We start from the raw sequence: 17,420 nt of genomic DNA, 5'->3' as shown, positions 1-17,420 counted from the left end.
TAATTCATCTTCAGCTGTGTTACCTGTGTCTGCATAATGTGAACAAACTGTTGAAAAGGAGGTTCTATAGAGCATTGTTCAATTTTACCTTAAAAGCACTTAGTCAAAAATAAGTGCTTTCACTTGGTTGTTACATAACGATTAATTCAACATTTTAAGCATTTCAGTAAAATAGTGTTTCCAGTTGCTCTATCTGTGCTGAATGGAAAATCACTTTGCTAAAAAATAAAGTGCCAATTACTTTGATATTTATTGGAATATGTTGTTTTGATACACCTATTAATGACTAACACAGGAAGCAGTTTTGAAAAAAGAAGTCTAAGGAAGTATTTTTTTTTCTTTTCTTTTTAAATAAAAAACATGTTCTGTGAGAAGCAGCAATTCAGTAAGAGGCCTGCTGCATCAGTTTCACATAGAGCTGCTGTTGGCATATAATTTCAGTAACGTTGATAATGGCTTGCTATATAATAAGTCAATTAATGTTAGATTCATATACAAGCCAACCTCTTTGGGCTTTATTTTCCTCACATCTAAGTGAAGAATTAGAACCATCAGTAGTTCTCAAATGTGCTGAGCTATCAAACGCTTTCTTCAAAGGAAATCTTACTAGGGAGCCAGATAAAGGAACACTGTTCAGAGTGAAGACCTGAAAGATGTAGAAACCAGCCTTCCGCACGTTTCATGGACCACAGTTTGAAAATTGCTGAAGAAATGATCTTTAAATTCCTTTATATGTTTCTGGTTCCACATTCAACTAGCTGAGCATTTCGCTAAGTGTAAAGAATTGCTACTCCAAACACCCTGTGAAACTTTAGAAAACACAATTATCTGACCATTTGGGTCCTTTATTTCATTTGTGTTTTAAGTTTTCATTTCACACACACTGGAAGAGCTTCCCAGCCACATTTTTAGCTGACAAATTACAAGTTTTAAAACTCATAATCTCACATTTAGTGTTTACTTACTGCTTGTGCCCACATTTTACTACCTGATAAATTCTGTCCTTGAGTAGAAATTATTTTCTGGAAATTTATAAAATAATTAGCTTGTCATCAAATTATCTGCTTTAAGTATAATGCAATTGAAAAACAAAAGCATATTTACTTATGTAAAGTACCATTTTGCTTTTTGATTTTCTTATAAGACAAAAAATTAAATGGAACCTGTGTTCTTAGCCATTACTTTCCATGCTTTTCATCTTTACAGTAAAATTGTTAAAAGGTCTTTTTTTAGGTCTTTAGTGAGCAATTAATTTTTGTGGGTGGTTTGGCAACACAGCTTCAAGTCAGGAAAGCTGGTTTAGAAGCCTTCTTCTGATTTCCTAAAATCTTTTGCAGGACTTTTAACGACTCTAAATCTGACTTTCTAACACTTATTTAGCAATAACAATCTTCAACCACTGCCCATGGGGAATATATTTTGGAGTTGATTAGGGTTAGAATGATACAAAAGGCCTAATTTTTAAAAAATCCTCTATATACATTTATTTTTCACCCCAAGAATCTAAGTCCTCATCACCATCCCACCAGAAATCCACAGGACAAGAAAGAGGTAGGTAGGAAAGGTAAAACATACTATGAGTAGAATTAAGTATTACTGAGCAACACTATTTTTAAATAAATAAAGAGGATTCTCTAAAGAGTGGAAATTTGTGCATGGAAATCAAGAAATATTGGCTAGAGGGCTTCCCTGGTGGCGCAGTGGTTGAGAGTCCGCCTGCCAATGCAGGGGAAACGGGTTCGAGCCCCGGTCCGGGAAGATCCCGCATGCCGCGGAGCGGCTGGGCCCGTGAGCCATGGCCGCTGAGCCTGCGCGTCCAGAGCCTGTGCTCTGCAACGGGAGAGGCCACAACAGTGAGAGGCCCGCGTACCACACACACACACACACAAAAAAGAAATATTGGCTAGAGAATTAAAGAGAAATGGTAGAGGACTTTGAAACAAAAATTGAACAGTACGAGGTATTTTCTTAGTTGTGTAGGGAAACTTGAGATTTATGATGGTCTTAGTCATCCGTTTACTCAGCTTAACCCATTCAGGTTGAATTTAGGCAAAGAAGAAAAAAAAAGTTTCCAGGCAGCTAGCAGTACCCAATCCTATGTTATGTCCCATGGTCACCTGCTGACCAAGAGGAGTGGCGTTGGGGGTTATTTTTTTTAATTTGGGAGTTTATTCTCCCTGAGGCCCCAGGTACGAGGGAGGCAATTTTGCATCCTTGCATGAGATGGTTAGTAAATAAACACTGATGACCTTTTTTGGATACAGAAGTCTGTGTTAGACTGTTAGATTATACAAAAGAAATTAATAAGAATAGTACTTACAACAGTCTTATAATCTAGCTATGCGCTTACGTAGTTCAAGCCCTATGGTATAATTTAATTATTAAAATTCAAGTGGAAAAACACAGTTTTTGAGGCCTGCAAAAATTAACAAGCCTTCCATTTATCCGTCTTTGGTCCTGGAAATGACTGGAGCGTTGGGGAAGAATTTTCTGGCCATATGAGATGGCCAGAAAAGCCTAAGGGAACATATTGCATTGATGTGTGCATTGAAATTTGCCTGAATGGTTTGATACCGCAGGTTACCAGCTGACATCGGCTGAGTGTTACGATCTTCGGAGTAACCGAGTGGTTGCTGACCAATACTGTCACTATTACCCCGAGAACATCAAACCCAAGCCCAAGCTTCAGGAGTGCAACCTGGATCCTTGTCCAGCCAGGTCAGTCACGTTTACCAGTTTATTTACCATAAACGTAAATCAAGTTCAAATAAGCTTCTTAAAAACTGGTTCATTAAAAATAAAATGAAATTAAAAATAAATAAGTGCTGCCGTCCAGTGTCCGTTCCTAGTCACGTGTTATTAGAACCCATGCCCCTTACTCTTGCTACTGTAAGATGCCATCTCAGGGTCTATAGGTTTTCCATTGGTAAAGCTACAGGTAAAGCACTCTGCAGAGTCATTTTCTCTTCTGATTTTGTTTCACTCTGGTTACTTGTTTCTGACCTTAACAAACGTGATGGTACAATGTTCTCAGGATTCTTTGCATTTTCACCCTGTCACCTGATCAGTGAGATGATCAGAGCCGACCATATTTCAGGGTCACAGCTGACCCATTTTAGCCTATGGTGGGCCACACCGATTAACCAGAATCAAAACCAGCCTTAGAACAGTTCTTCCACATTTAAATAAACTCAGCCTTTGTTGAAGAGAAAGCAGGACTTATTTCTAACAGTCAGATTCTTTTTTAAAGGTCTTTTTAATTAGGAGCCTTAAAGAGACACTTGACACTTTCACATAGGTTTGCTTTGGGGAAACCATAATTGACCCTCAGTTATTTGCAGGATCAAGAATCAGACTGATGAATGAAATATCTCAGATGATGAGTAGTCATAGAAGTGCAGGTCAAGAATCTTTTCATGGATGTAATATTTGCCTTTTTAGTTGCAACACTACCTGGTAATTTTATTAACTTGGCTTATTCATCCTCAACACGTGAGAGAGGATATATGAAAACTCTTATCCTACAAAACTCATCATGAAGACCAAAAGATAGAGAATCCTTTCCAGGACCCTTGGATTTCTGAGAAACATCTCAATGGTATTTTTAAAATCATAGTTTATTAACTATATATTCATAAAACAAAACTTTGAATAGGTAAAATACTACATGAGCCACGTGGCTGAAAATCACTCTATTTTTGAATTGTAGGCAATGCAATTCTAGTTTTTGTTTTCTGCTGTTACCTTTTTAAAGTGTATTTTCTTGTACTCTTTCTGCCTCACATTCAGGAATTCTAAGTTCTACAGGTGACGTGAAATTGCTATTATTAATTTACTCATAGGCACCACATTACCTAGCTGATAAAAGTGAACTCAGAATAACAGGTTTTCATTACAGAAACAGACGAGTAGATATTTTATAAATATATAATTCAGGTGAAGTTTAATTTTGCTTCATATTACACCAGAAAACTAGGTATTGAAGATTGGATACGGTATAAAACCAAATGAGGTGTTAAAATTTTGCTTGGACCTCTTTATTTTGGAAATATTAAGGGTATGAGGTATTTTTAGCCAAGATAATTCTAACTCATGCAATTCAACCCTAGTTTAAAATTATTTTACTTATTATACGTCTTTATCCATACCTATACCAGGAAGACCAGTGCATAAAAAGCATAATTATCCCAATTCAAACAGGTTGACTCAGCCATAGAGCAACTTTGAAGGTCTTATACACAGTCCTATGAAAATTTATGTGTGTATTTCTAGGAGAAATGACGAATTCACTTCCCACAACTGCCTAAAGCTTTTCCCTCACTCAGAAAAAACTTCAGTGAAGAGATGGCCATGAAAAACAGCTGTGAAGTGAAAGCATTTTGTTAACACTTTTAAGAAATACGTTTCTAATCAGTAAATAATTTACTCATTTTTTTTCCTGGCTTCTGATTTTCACCTATCTTTTCTGTTGGAATAATATTTTTGGCCTATTTCTTATTATTCAAAAGCAAAAGGCCATCCTACATGAAAGAAGTTTGTGAAATGTATCTTTTTTCTATGTCTATGTTATTTTAAAACATCTAATACAGCACATGTATAAATGTTGGGACAGGTGGCTATTAAAAAAGAGAGAGAGAAAAGGAGACAAAAAATAAGTTAGAAGCAAATGTCAGGAAGCTGCTTTTTTATTACAGAGGTAATTAAAGAAAGCTGTAAAAATTAAGAGCAGTAGAAGAGGTTTAAGAGGAAACTGCTTTAGGAAATGTAGATATGCTAGTCTGAGGTTAAGATACTTCAGGATTGCTGTGAAATTCACTGAACTCATTTGCATATCCAGGATCAAAGCAACCTTCCTGAGTTCCTAGAGAAAATAAGAAGTCATAGTCTGAGAAAAGGAGATGAAGAGACTCGATAAAATAGGTCTGCCCTCTCATCAGACACAGCAGAATCAAACCCCCAAGGAACTGTTTTCTAACTACAGATTTAACTGTCTAATAGTAAAATCAAGAGTGACATGGTGACATTAAACAACACCTTTGCATCCAAACCTAGAAGCCCCTAAAAGGGAAAACACAAGAGGTATTGTTTAGAACAAAGTCACATATTTTGGAATTTCAAAAGAAATTTATTTTATGTAGCCATTGAGATAGTTCTTCACTTTTCCTGTATTAGACTATGGTTTTGGGCTGATTATTTGAAAGCAAAATCCCATTTAGATAGCCATGTTCATTCCCTGTCGAGATTGTGAAGTACCATGGACAGCAAAAAAGGCACTAAATAAGTCTGTATCCCTGGGTTTATTATTTTACCCTTCTGGGCCTTAGTTTTCTCACCCACTAGTGGAAGTGAGAGGGTTATTTGTTGCATTAAATTAGTGGTTTTCCAACTGTGCCTATAGAAGTTGTTGTTCCATGGAGTTGCTTCATTAAATTTCAGTTTATATATTTTGAAGTATCTTTAAACAATAACTCACAAAAAGTATACTCAAACATAAACGAATTGTTAACTTGGTCAAGCTAAGCCAAAATTAAAAATTGTTGTAACAATAGTAAAATTATTTCACTACCAAAGGAAATACTTTTTGCCCTCATTGTTAAGTTCCGTGATTATGTCTGTTTAATTAAAAAATAAATATCTGAAGATTGTAAGGTGAGCTATAAAAATTGTCACCATTAGCAACTACTTCTCCGAGATAAGAATTTTCTCATTACTACACACCTAAAACCAAAACAAATCAGAAATAAACTGGATGTGATAACCGTTAGCCATAATCCTTGATACCCAATTTTTCTGTTTACCAAAATAGCCTCACTGTTCTCATTAATTTGCTTTATAATAATTTGAACTAATGAATGACATCACTTACTCATTTCACTCACCAACAGCATCTATAGGTTTCCATGGTTGTGGCTGGATTCATCTAGTGGTTCTTGGGACTAAAGAGATTGTTGACATCTAGCCTATTCTTTCCAAAATAATTTTCATGTTTTCATGGCTTTTTTCTGATTCTTCATGCTAACTCAGAAATGTTGGTAAGTTAAAAGACTATAATGAAAATGATAAAATTCACTAAAAATCTCCAGTGCCCACAGATTATCACTATTAATGCTTTTGCTATATCTCTTTCCAGTTTTGTCTATAGCTCATACGTAGGTAAAATCATTCTGTATATAATAGACACGTGGAATTCAATGACTTAGCATTCTTGTTTTCCACTATTCTAAAGCAAGCCTGAAATGAATATCCATGACATGTAGTAAGTTGACATTTCCTGAGACAGGAATTTGAGTTCCTTTCACTACAAGACCAACAAGTGAGCTTACCTGGTGGCCAGATGTTCCATCCCAAGAAAGCTGTATTGCTCTCTACTGATGTCATTTATGCAGTTATTTTTATGACATGACAAAATTCTTTGTTTCCAGGCCAAAAGCGGTCTCAAAAAAGAAGCTAAAACAATGCTTATAATGGGACGGAAGAGAAAGTGAAGTTTAAAATTTAATAACTTTTAGCTAAAATTGAGAATATTTCTCACAGATGCCTCAGAGCTATGTTATCACTAGTTCCATCACACACCCTATACAGAGTATAGTATATGTTCTGGTGGTGGTCCCAACTTGGGCACACCCAGAAGTCCGGAGGCATGGCCCTTCTGGATATCAGAGATCTGGACATGTTTAACATGTTTTCTGCTTCATTGATTTAACACTATAGTAGCTAAGACACTTGGAATCTTATCAAATGTAAAATCCTCCTCGTGCCTGCCATGCTACAATCATAGCTTCTGTTTTCAATGAGGGGAAATTATTTTTTTTAACACAGTACCTGGTGATTTGTGCAATGGTTTGTGTCATCATTGCTTCTTGGATGAAGGGTAAAGTCTATCATGTGGCCAGAAAGCCTCCAAATGTATACCTGTGGTTCAGCAACAACTAAAAAGGCATAGTTTTAGTTCAGCTAATAAGCACCTTATGTTTTCAGAGTGTCTTTCAATGTAAAAAAGGCTACATTTGGCCTTACGTAACTCAGTCTAGGAGACTGGTAAGACTGTTAAGGCTGTCTGGGGGGAATTCTGCAAGACATTATTTGTGAGAAGATCAGAGAACCACCTTTTCAGGTTATTTTTGGTTTGTTTTGGGGGGGGGGTTGGCACAGACCTCTGCTTTTCTCTCCAAGGCAGTAATGAAGGGGGCTTAAATTGGCAAAGGTTGGAGAAGCAAAAAAAGCTCTCACTCATCACACTATCATGGTCACAATCATTAGCAAACAAATCTGTTTTTTGCTGAAACTACATACAGATTCCCCCTTCCCTCAAGGAATTCAGAGCAGCAGTCCTAAGCAAATGCCCAAACTTGTATGCCCCACGTGGCAGTTCTTTTGAGTTCAAGTGGACTTATTTTGTCCAGCACCATTTAATCTGACAGCAAATTGCATAAGTCATCCCTGGCCATGGGACCGAAGTGTGAACAAAATCTCAGAACTGAATCCTAATGCAACTTGAATCCTAATGCAAGAGAAATAATCTCCACCGTGAGCGACAGCATGTACAGTGGACCTATAAAGCCCAGTCACGCTAACTTGGTGACCAGCTAGTCCAGTGGTGATGCAGTGATTATCACTATACCATGGTGATTTAGGAGGGGAGCTTTGGAACAACATAGCCTGGCTTGGGATCCTGGCTCTGTCACTTACTGGTTTGGGTAGCCTTCGGCAAATTCCTTGTTCTCACTAAGCCTCAGTTTTGTCATCCTCCAAAGTAAGGATAATAGCTACTTACTTCGTAGAGCTGTCATGAGGAATAAAGGGTGTAATACATTTAAAGAGCTTAGCAGCGTGCCTGACACGATAAGCACTCAATAAATGTGAGTGGCTGCAGCTGTTATGACTAAGATCACCGTTACGATAATGTTGATGTGACTTCAGAGAAACTCCTAGACTCTCCAGAAATCAGCTATCTCCTCCATGAAAGGACTTGGAACTCTAAAATTTCATATGGGTCTTCTAGAGAGGTAGCTCTCTATTTGCTGTTTTCACAACAGGAAACATAAATTCCTAGGAAATTCCTTCAGGAAAGCAAATCACGTTTATCAGATTTTTATAAAATCATGATCGTGAAAAATTAAGATAATTAGCAACTTCTAAAATCCCCACTTAACCAGCGATGAGACACTGCTATTCAACCTGCATGGGGTTTATGCCATGTCCGTCTCCAAAAAAGGAGAACTCAATGTAAGGGCTAGAACATGGTTTTCTCAGTTGGGAGTTAAAGTATAATGAAATGTTTTCCTAGTCACGAAGCTCTGTTTGTTTTATAAAAGTAGGTAAATTACTTAGAAAAGTAACAACTTCCTTCTTTTTGCTCAACCTCATTTAAATATACTACTTTAAGTAGCTAATGAATAAGTGACAAAAAATACCATCGTAAGATCCCATTTGCACTTTCATGCATTTATGATGAGATGAATAAAGCAGAGTTCTGACGCTTTTTAGAATGCGTGGTCGTACCCTTCCCAAGTTTATAGACCTACCACACAGTATCAGACAGTCAGCTCTAACTCAGTTACGGGACAATTCTGTTCTTCCACCAAGCCAGTTCATCACTAATAATAATGATCACTTCATATATTACATTTTAAAGTTTTTAAAAGTGTAAATATAGGCACTCTTTTAATTAACTTGTGAGTTAATAGGACAGATATTATCATCATCCTCATTTTTTACTTCAATTTTTCAGTTTGACTTTACCAGCTAAGTAGCTTCTTTACTTAATTTCTCCAGGCCTTAGTCTTGCCGTCTGTCCAATGAGTATAGTATTCCTGTCAGACAGGAACTATAGAGAGTACATGAGATGGTGCACGTAAAGCTCTCAGCAAGATGCCAAGCGCTCGATGCAAGTCAGCTATCGTTATTGAGAACCAGCCCTATAACATGACTGGCCCAATGTTACTGCTGTTTGAAGTTTCTACAGTGCTTTCACATCTGTTATCTCAATCCAGTTTTACCTTCCCCAGGAGGTTAGCAAGACAGGGCTTATCATCTATATTTACAGATGAAAATACTGAAGCCCAGAGGAGTTACGCGATCTGCACCAAGTCAGGGCAGGCAGGAGCTGGGTCATGGACCTAAGTGCCTCCGCTTCCAGAGCAGCTCCTACGCTACATAAACTCAGGTCACCTGCCCCCGTGTCATCATATCCTACAGGTACCCTTGTTCTGCATGATGCCTGCAGCAACCTGTGCGATCTGGTTTAAACCCACCATACACCTCCACAGCCAGCACAGAACTGCCAACCATATCAATGCAAAGTTTGGTGCCCTGGATCTCTGAATTGACCACAGACCTGGGTTAAGCACGCCTTTTTCATGTAAACGTAAATACTGATGTTTACTCAAATCAAACAATGACCAAATCTCTTGCGACAGTACAGGAAAAGCTAACCAAAGCCCAAGGAAATATTAGTCCCATTTACTTAAAAGCAGTTCAGAAATTGCATTCATTAATATCATAAATGTTTAACCACAGAAATATAGATATAAGGAAATTATGATATTTTGGATCAAATGATCAAAAACTCTCCAGTAGTTGGTTTTATAGCAGGAAATAAATATGTATCTTTAAAATGTTTTCAAATCCTAGACAATGAAGCAGGGTTTTTTTGGTCTGATTTCTGAAAGAGAAATGAATGTTGCCTAGCAGCTACTATGTTTTAAAAAAAATTGTAACCTATTTACAGAATATTTCCTCATTTGCTGGATGTCCAACTTGCCTCTTTAAATGATAAGGAAACCTACGGTGTTTTGTAAAGTCATCAAGTTTTAAAATAGGAGAGCTTTTGAGATGATTACCTAGTTCAGTGGTTTTCAATCTGTGGTCCACAGAACTCTGAGTTCTGCCCTTAGCAGCCACTAGGAAGGGGACAGATAAGATAGAGCTCCATGAGACGGGTTTCCAGGCACCCATTCTTACTTCATCTTAAAACTCCTGATTTCATCCAATACTTAGATTTTGCAGAAGACCAACACAGAGGTCCAAATGCAATGCACTCAAGGTCACAGAGAAAGAGAGTTGGCAGAGAGGAGAACAGTCCTTCCATCTCCCAAGTCCTCAGGGGGTCCTTGTCCTCATTATGCTGTAATCCTTTGTGCTCTGCCACTCATGAAAAAGCATGGCTTCCCTGGTGGCGCAGTGGTTGAGAGTCCGCCTGCTGATGCAGGGGACATGAGTTCGTGCCCCGGTCCGGGAAGATCTCACATGCCGCGGAGTGGCTGGACCCGTGAGCCATGGCCGCTGAGCCTGTGCATCCGGAGCCTGTGCTCCAGAAAGGGAGAGGCCACAACAGTAAGAGACTCGCGTACAGCAAAAAAAAAAAAAAAAAAAAAAATCAATTTTAGAAAAAGCAAATGGTTGAGTCTCTGCCAACTTTTTATTACTTCTCTCCTCCCCCATTCTGAACAGTTGCTTGGGAAGAGATTGGTTTCTATTGGCCTGGAGTTGTTGAGAAAAGATGAATCACTCTCTTCTGTGCCAGAAATGCCCCCACCACCCACAATTTCATTCGTTTTTTTATTGAGTACCAATCTCATGCCAAGCTCTGTGCTTGGTACCATGGCAAAGGCAAAGTAAAGCCAACGAGAGTCTGGACCACAACACTGCCCGAGGGAAGTTGAATTGTGCAGTTACAAAGCAGCATGATACCTGAAAAGACACATGGGACAGACAGGGAAGAGAAGATCTTTTAAAAAACTGTCATGGCTGTTTCTGGGAGATGCCCAGTGGAAGAGATGTAGAGCTTAGCCAAGCAGCTTAGAAGCACAGTTGCCATTAAGCGGTCCTTTCTCTGCCCCAGGTCACCCAATCACCTCTGCTTGTCAGAGCAGCCAAACTACCCTCTAAAACAGCCTGCCCCTCATACAGATGGTGGAGCTAGCAAAGGGCAAGGAGTGGGACTAAAGATGTGCACCGTGAGTGGCAGTTTGGGAGTTTTTTTAACCTTGTTCTTGTTTGTTTGCTCGCTTTCGTTCTGGATGGTAGCTTTGCTTTTGTGTCTGCACATCAATGGCATGATTTCGTTGACTCATTATTTATGAATTGCCTCTGTGCAGGGCACTGTGTTAAAAGATATAGTAAAGAACCAATACGGATTTTGTCCCATATTGTTAAACTAAAGAAAATGTATACATAGTTAAAAGATAGTATACAGTTAAAAGTGATGAGGGGAGTTAGTGCTATGGGTATTTGGAAGAGGAAGAGAGAAGTGTCTGGCTACATGCTGAGAGGGAAAATAAGGACAGGCTGTAGAACAGGTAGCACTTGATGAAGAAATTTCATTGGGTGTTATGGGCTGCATTGGGAAGTAAAGCATCTGTTGCTATGACAGCAGTGAGCAGGCTGGATTGGAGGAGACGATGCCTGAAGGCAGGGAAATCTGTTAGGAGACATGCGAAAGGGCCTAAATTCATGTCACAGAGATGTATTTGGCAGACATCACTACTGGAAGACCTCTGTGTCTGTAGGGAATACAGGAAAGAGAAGACCAACGATGCCCCACGGTATCCAGCCTGGGTGGATGGGAGGATGGCAGTGCTCTGAACAGTAACAGTGATCACAGGAGAAGAAGCAGTTTGTAGGGGAAGATAATGAATTGTCTGGACCCACTGAGCTTGACATACTGAGAGTACGTCCAGCCATCAGGACGTTAGAAATGAGGTTCTGCAGCTCTGGAGAAGAGGCAAGAGGTCGTGAGAGATGCGCTGGAAGGGACCGTTGAAGCCATGAAAGCGACCCCTTATGATTCGTTTCTATTGTAAGAAGAACCCAGAACCTCGCAAATTAGGTGCTCATGAAGTTAGTTACATTAGGACTTTTCTTGGAAAGAGAGATATGTCACAAGATGTAAATTTCACACCTGAGTAGTGTGAGCCTGAAGAGGGCTTGAGTTTTAAAGTCAGGGATATTGTTCTATAATAGCTTCTGACATGATTTCAGTACAAAGACTCAGTCATCTTTAAGTGACACATGGGAATTGAAGGGATAGCCTCATTCCATCCATCTATATCATGTTTCCAAATGTTTCTGTCTTTTGCTTTCTCAGACTTGAATTTTGTTTTACTTAAAAGCTCTAATTCCTGAAAACAGAGAAATATAAAAAGAAGAAAGCAAAAAAAACCCCAAAAAACATCCATAATACAAACACCAGGAATTAACAACTGTTTGGGGTCCTTTTCTAATATACTTATGTGTACACACACACACATGTATACACACACACACACGTATACACATACAGACACATATATAGGCTTTACAAAAATGATTGTATAGGTGGTATATGAACACATAAGTTTTCTTAGTTTTGTGGATTACATTGTCCATTCTATTTTGTATTGGATTTTTTCAGTTGACATTACATTTGAACATTTTCCATGTCATTAAATAGTTCAAAAGACTTCATGTTCATATGCTGCATAATATTTTGTTCCATGAGTTTGTAATAACATGGAAGCATTCTCCTGTCATTGGACAGTTCAGCAAGGTGTGGAGGATGATGTGCAATGTCTTTCTTCTACTTACATCACATGAGTCCAGAGCGACCCTTTCTTCATCCTCATCTTCTCTTCTTCCCACCATGACCCTTGATTTGAAAGACTTCAGATGGAATCAAGTCATTGCCCAGTGTAGGAAGTGCATGAGCAGTCAGAATAGTGAAGGCAATGGAGAATGAGTAGTTTTACCCCCAAACCAACTGTTTATTACATTTCCCTTTGCGATCATTTTTAAAAATTATTTTTGCCTCCTTCCCCACTGCATGTATGTTCAGACACGTCTGAATGCATACATAAACATGTATGCACGCACGTACACATAAAAATGAAGACCAAAACATGGAAAGAATTTCTTCAAGTCCCTAAATGGCATCCTTTTCCATCATTCTTCAATAGATAAACTTTGCCTAAGAAAAAGATTAAGTGTCTTAAAAGGAAGCAATGGAGAGTTAAGTTTAGGCAGTGTTGCCTGCCCCTCTGTGACAATGTGGTGAAAGGCCAGGGCCATGGCATGAACCCCAAGAGAGAGCAGAGCCCATGCACATGAATATGCATCAACAGGACTGGACAGAGCACCATTGTTTTGATATCTTCTGTTTTCACAGGTGCCATAGAGTCATTTTATGAGTCTTCACCATGACCTATGCCACAGAAAGACAAATATAGCTATAGTTTTGCTGAATCCAGGTTTAAAGCTCCTCGTTCAAACAAAAACATGATTTCTAAATCAGTCCAATGCAAAGCCCAACATCTTGAATTCTGTAACTCCCTCTTTCATTCCCCTTCTTTTCTTCTAGCCTGTCTCCTTCAATATTACTGCCTCCATTTTAAACATCATCAGCTGATAAATCAGTTGGCAGAGATCTGTAACAGTTCGTTCGCCTATTGAGAATGACAAATCATAGCCATAAATTTTTTCAGGAGCAGAGACAGCGATATGCATTTCTGCATTTAGGTCTGGATGTAGGTATGAGTGAAGATACTAGGGTTAGCTAAAATACAACTGCGAAGTCAGTTGTCTGTGTTCCTTAATTAACTACCAAAGTTATTAGAAGAACTTTGGAAGGTTGGAATTCTATCAAATACAGTTCTTTTAGAAAGAAATTTTCCTTAATTACTAGGCAGAAGAATTATTGGAAAGAGATCCCATGATTCTAACCAAAGACAGGATTAACCTTTCACATCCAGTTTCTTGTCAAAAGAAGGCAGAAAAGAATAGGAAGTTTCTCTGTCTTGGAAAACAGGGAGAAAAGTTTAATGCTAATATTCATCCCATTCTTGTGTTTGTTAGAGCTATGGGATTTTGAACTTCCTCAAAAGGCAGCATCCGTTTTCATGAGCATCGTTACTGAAGAGTAATGCACATACACACACCATGAAAGTTTAGTTATATAAATGAATACCTTTAGTCACACAAATAAATGAAGAAAATTTAGTCATGTAAGATAAATAAGCAAATGACTACTCCAGTGTTCGTACCTCTTGGGAAGAGAAATCTGTATTCAAAGATTTGTTTCTCGTTTTCTTTCAAATTTAATTTCTCTCATTTCTCCCTTACCTTTCAGTAATTTCTTCAGGAACTACCCTTTTTATTACTCCCTCTTTCCTCCTTACCGGGCATTATATCCAGCCAGTGCTATTTTTTATCTTTCTGTTCTACAGTATACCTTGCTCATTCTACCCAAAAGCTTAGGTTTACTAGCCATATAAAAAGAACGTACTGGGCTTCCCTGGTGGCGCAGTGGTTGAGACTCCGCCTGCCGATGCAGGGGACACGGGTTCGTGCCCCGGTCTGGGAGGATCCCGCATGCCGTGGAGCGGCTGGGCCCGTGAGCCATGGCCGCTGTGCCTGCGCGTCCGGAGCCTGTGCTCCGCAGTGGGAGAGGCCACAACAGTGAGAGGCCCACGTACCACAAAAAAAAAACAAAAAACAAACAAAAAAAAAACGTACTGTATCATCCTATGTCACAGGATGGGATCAAAGTGAGTCTTAATGTATTTATTTAAATATAAATACAAACATGTATATTGAATACGGATATTCATCCCAGAATATCCCGGAATACATGAGTTCCATTCATCCTAGAATAGAATACATGAGTTCCTTCAATATTCAAAAGAAGGACTTGCTATCGTTCGTCAGTGGTAAAATAAGTGTCTTCTGCTCATGACCTACCGTGCCTTGCTGCAGCAAATACATGACATCCGTGAACTGAGCTCTCTCTGTCTCCCACTCTTGAGGGAGAGTCTGTTGTATTAGCCCTTTTATCCGAGATTCATGAGTCATAAATCTCCCACAAGCAAGGGCACTCAGCAAGAAGAAAGTCTTGCCAATTGCAGGCTTTCCTTGAAATCAGTGAGGTAGTTAGTGTACTTTATTGGCGTCCTAAAGGCCTCTGGGGACCCCCACACAGCCTATAATATCATTTCTTGTGAATCCATTAGCCATACAGCCTAAAATGTCATTTCTTATGGCTCCTTTAGTCTTTATCCCTAAATCTCACGGGTTTCCCAGAGCACCAGGTATACTAACAACAGTCAGAACAATCACAACCACCACCATAATAGCAGTTAACGCCATATCACGTTTTATAGGCCACAAAAAAAGATCTTTCATCTTTATTATCACGTTTTAACTGCCCTCCCTTTATTTTGGTAGGGAATGCGCTTTTGTTGATTGTTGCCTACTATATTCACGAGTTCCCCTTCCCTTTATAAAATAACCAAGCGGCTGCTTTCCAGATTTTACTAAAATCCTCAGATTTGCCACGGGTGCATTACCTATTTGCTAACGCATGCTACATAGTGTTGTCAGGTCCCAGGTACCTACTCTTATACGTAGCTCTCTCGTTCATCAGAAGTGAGACCGTAACTGTAAAACTGCTCGGTGAGCATCTGGAAGTAACATTAATAATGATGATAATAATGACCTCATAGGATGTATAATTGGGGGGATTAAAGAACATTTACAAGCTTATTGTGTCATAGTTAATGATGAGGTGCCCAGTCTTCTTACTACCACCCTTTCCACTGGTATTTCCTGCCTGGATCAGAGAACTAATTATAGTCAACGGTGCCCTTTCAAAGAACTTGCCCCATCCTCAAACAGATGCTAGCATAAAGATTTTGAACTGTTTTAGTGTTGTTTTTTAGAGACAATTTATTAATGTTACTTTGCATTTGTCTAAAGAAATTGTATAATGTAATCATTTAGTGTTTATTTTATTGTGTGTACCTTCTACTCAGAGGGTTGGCATTATTGTTCCTAACAGTGACGGATACAAGCAGATCATGCCTTATGACCTCTACCATCCCCTTCCTCGGTACGTAAATCAATCATCCTGATGCTAGAATTAGTAAATTAGTCTTCTGCTTCTTTTATACATATATATATATATCATAGATTTTGTGTTTCTCTGTAAAAATAAGATGGTAGATAGTATGTTTTGCAATCCATCCTGAGCTCTGCTTTTGAATAACACTGGTCTGCTCAGACTGTAAGCTTGTCATTCAAAAACCATTTTAAGATACGATCAGATTACATTGCAGTGGACACAGTAATTCACTATGATTAGATACAGTGTATGGGTTTATGTTATGTCTTTCTTTCACTCCCTTTGTCCTTTTTTATGTTTCCTCTGCAATAGGACCCTAGTCATTAAAGCACTGTTGCTAACTGTTAAACAAACACTGCCTGAATTATTATCCCAATACCACAAATGTGGAATTCCAGATGTGGTATTACTCTGCATAGGGGTTTTGAATATCCTTTTTTTGTTCCAAAGAAATTATAATTAAATACAAAAAGGCAGTTTTTTCATATCCTTATGGTTCAGAACATTTGGTGCGGAGGGGAGGTTTTTCTTGTGTTTTTCTCCCAAAACATAAAATTCCATGCACTATGCTGCTTTCTTAAAGTACGGTATTTTTTAAAACTAGAAAAAGTCATTAAAGTGATTGAGGAACTTTTAAAAGAACTTGTTCTCTTTATTAATATATTCATAAGAAAACTGGAGAAGCTGAAAAATACTCTAGCTACTGAGTGTATCGCCTGCCACATTGGAAAGAGCTCCCCAGAGAGCAGAAGTTAGATTTGGGTGTGAAGCCACCACTGTGCTAAGCAAGACCTTTGCTCTATTCTCTTTGCTCATTTGGACTTCAGGGAGCCAGCTGCTGTTTAGAACCCAAGGTTTAAATCAGATCACAAATAATTGGAAATAATCCACGGTGGTTTGTGCAATTCCAAACTAAACAAAGCCCAGAAAATAATTTTATTCTGAACTGTAAAATAAAGCAAAGTTTGATTGAAAATCTTCAAATGCTTAATGAATTGAAATGCAAAAAGAGCACCTCCCCAGTCTTTTAGTCCAGCTCCCCAGATGCTTCCTTCTCCCACTCTTCCCCAGTAATCGCACCCATTCACCACACGTACGTGAACACATGTATTTACACAAATATGCATATATGTGTATTTACTACAGAGGTATTCTGACATATTTTATACACACACACACACACACACACACACATGTATAAACCAATACGAGTTGTCATCCAGCTTCTACTTAAATACTTCCAGTGACTGGCCCGGAACTCACTTATCACCATTCTAATGGTAGCATATAGAAAGGGGTACTTGATTAATACTATATATAATTGTTTGGGTTTTTTTTTTAAAGTTCTTCCACTAAGGAGTTACTTCATTCATCAGCTCCCTCCCACTTTCCTATGTCTATATTGATAAAGACAATAAATGACTTTAGAATGCTACTGATGTATCCTTTTGCTGGTTTGATCCAGAACCAAACTCGAAAAAACAATGGAATGAAAATATAAAAAGATTCATTTAACTGAACCAAGATTTGATTTGATTTTAACTCC

The 17,420-nt window shown here is 38.5% G+C and overlaps 1 protein-coding gene across 1 annotated transcript in view; it reads left to right on the top strand.

Annotated features, from left to right (window-relative positions):
- The window catches only part of ADAMTSL1 (ADAMTS like 1), a 468,040-nt gene that overhangs the window by 188,604 nt on the left and 262,016 nt on the right, over window positions 1-17,420 (top strand). The window contains exons 9-10 of the mRNA XM_079927992.1: window positions 2,580-2,718; window positions 15,812-15,862. Coding sequence (XP_079784118.1) covers window positions 2,580-2,718; window positions 15,812-15,862 — 190 coding nt within the window. The remainder of the gene's footprint in view (window positions 1-2,579; window positions 2,719-15,811; window positions 15,863-17,420) is intronic.

Source organism: Stenella coeruleoalba (genome assembly GCF_951394435.1).
Source record: "Stenella coeruleoalba genome assembly, chromosome: 7".
Taxonomy (NCBI): domain Eukaryota; kingdom Metazoa; phylum Chordata; class Mammalia; order Artiodactyla; family Delphinidae; genus Stenella; species Stenella coeruleoalba.
This window is presented reverse-complemented; position numbering and strand designations above follow the sequence as displayed.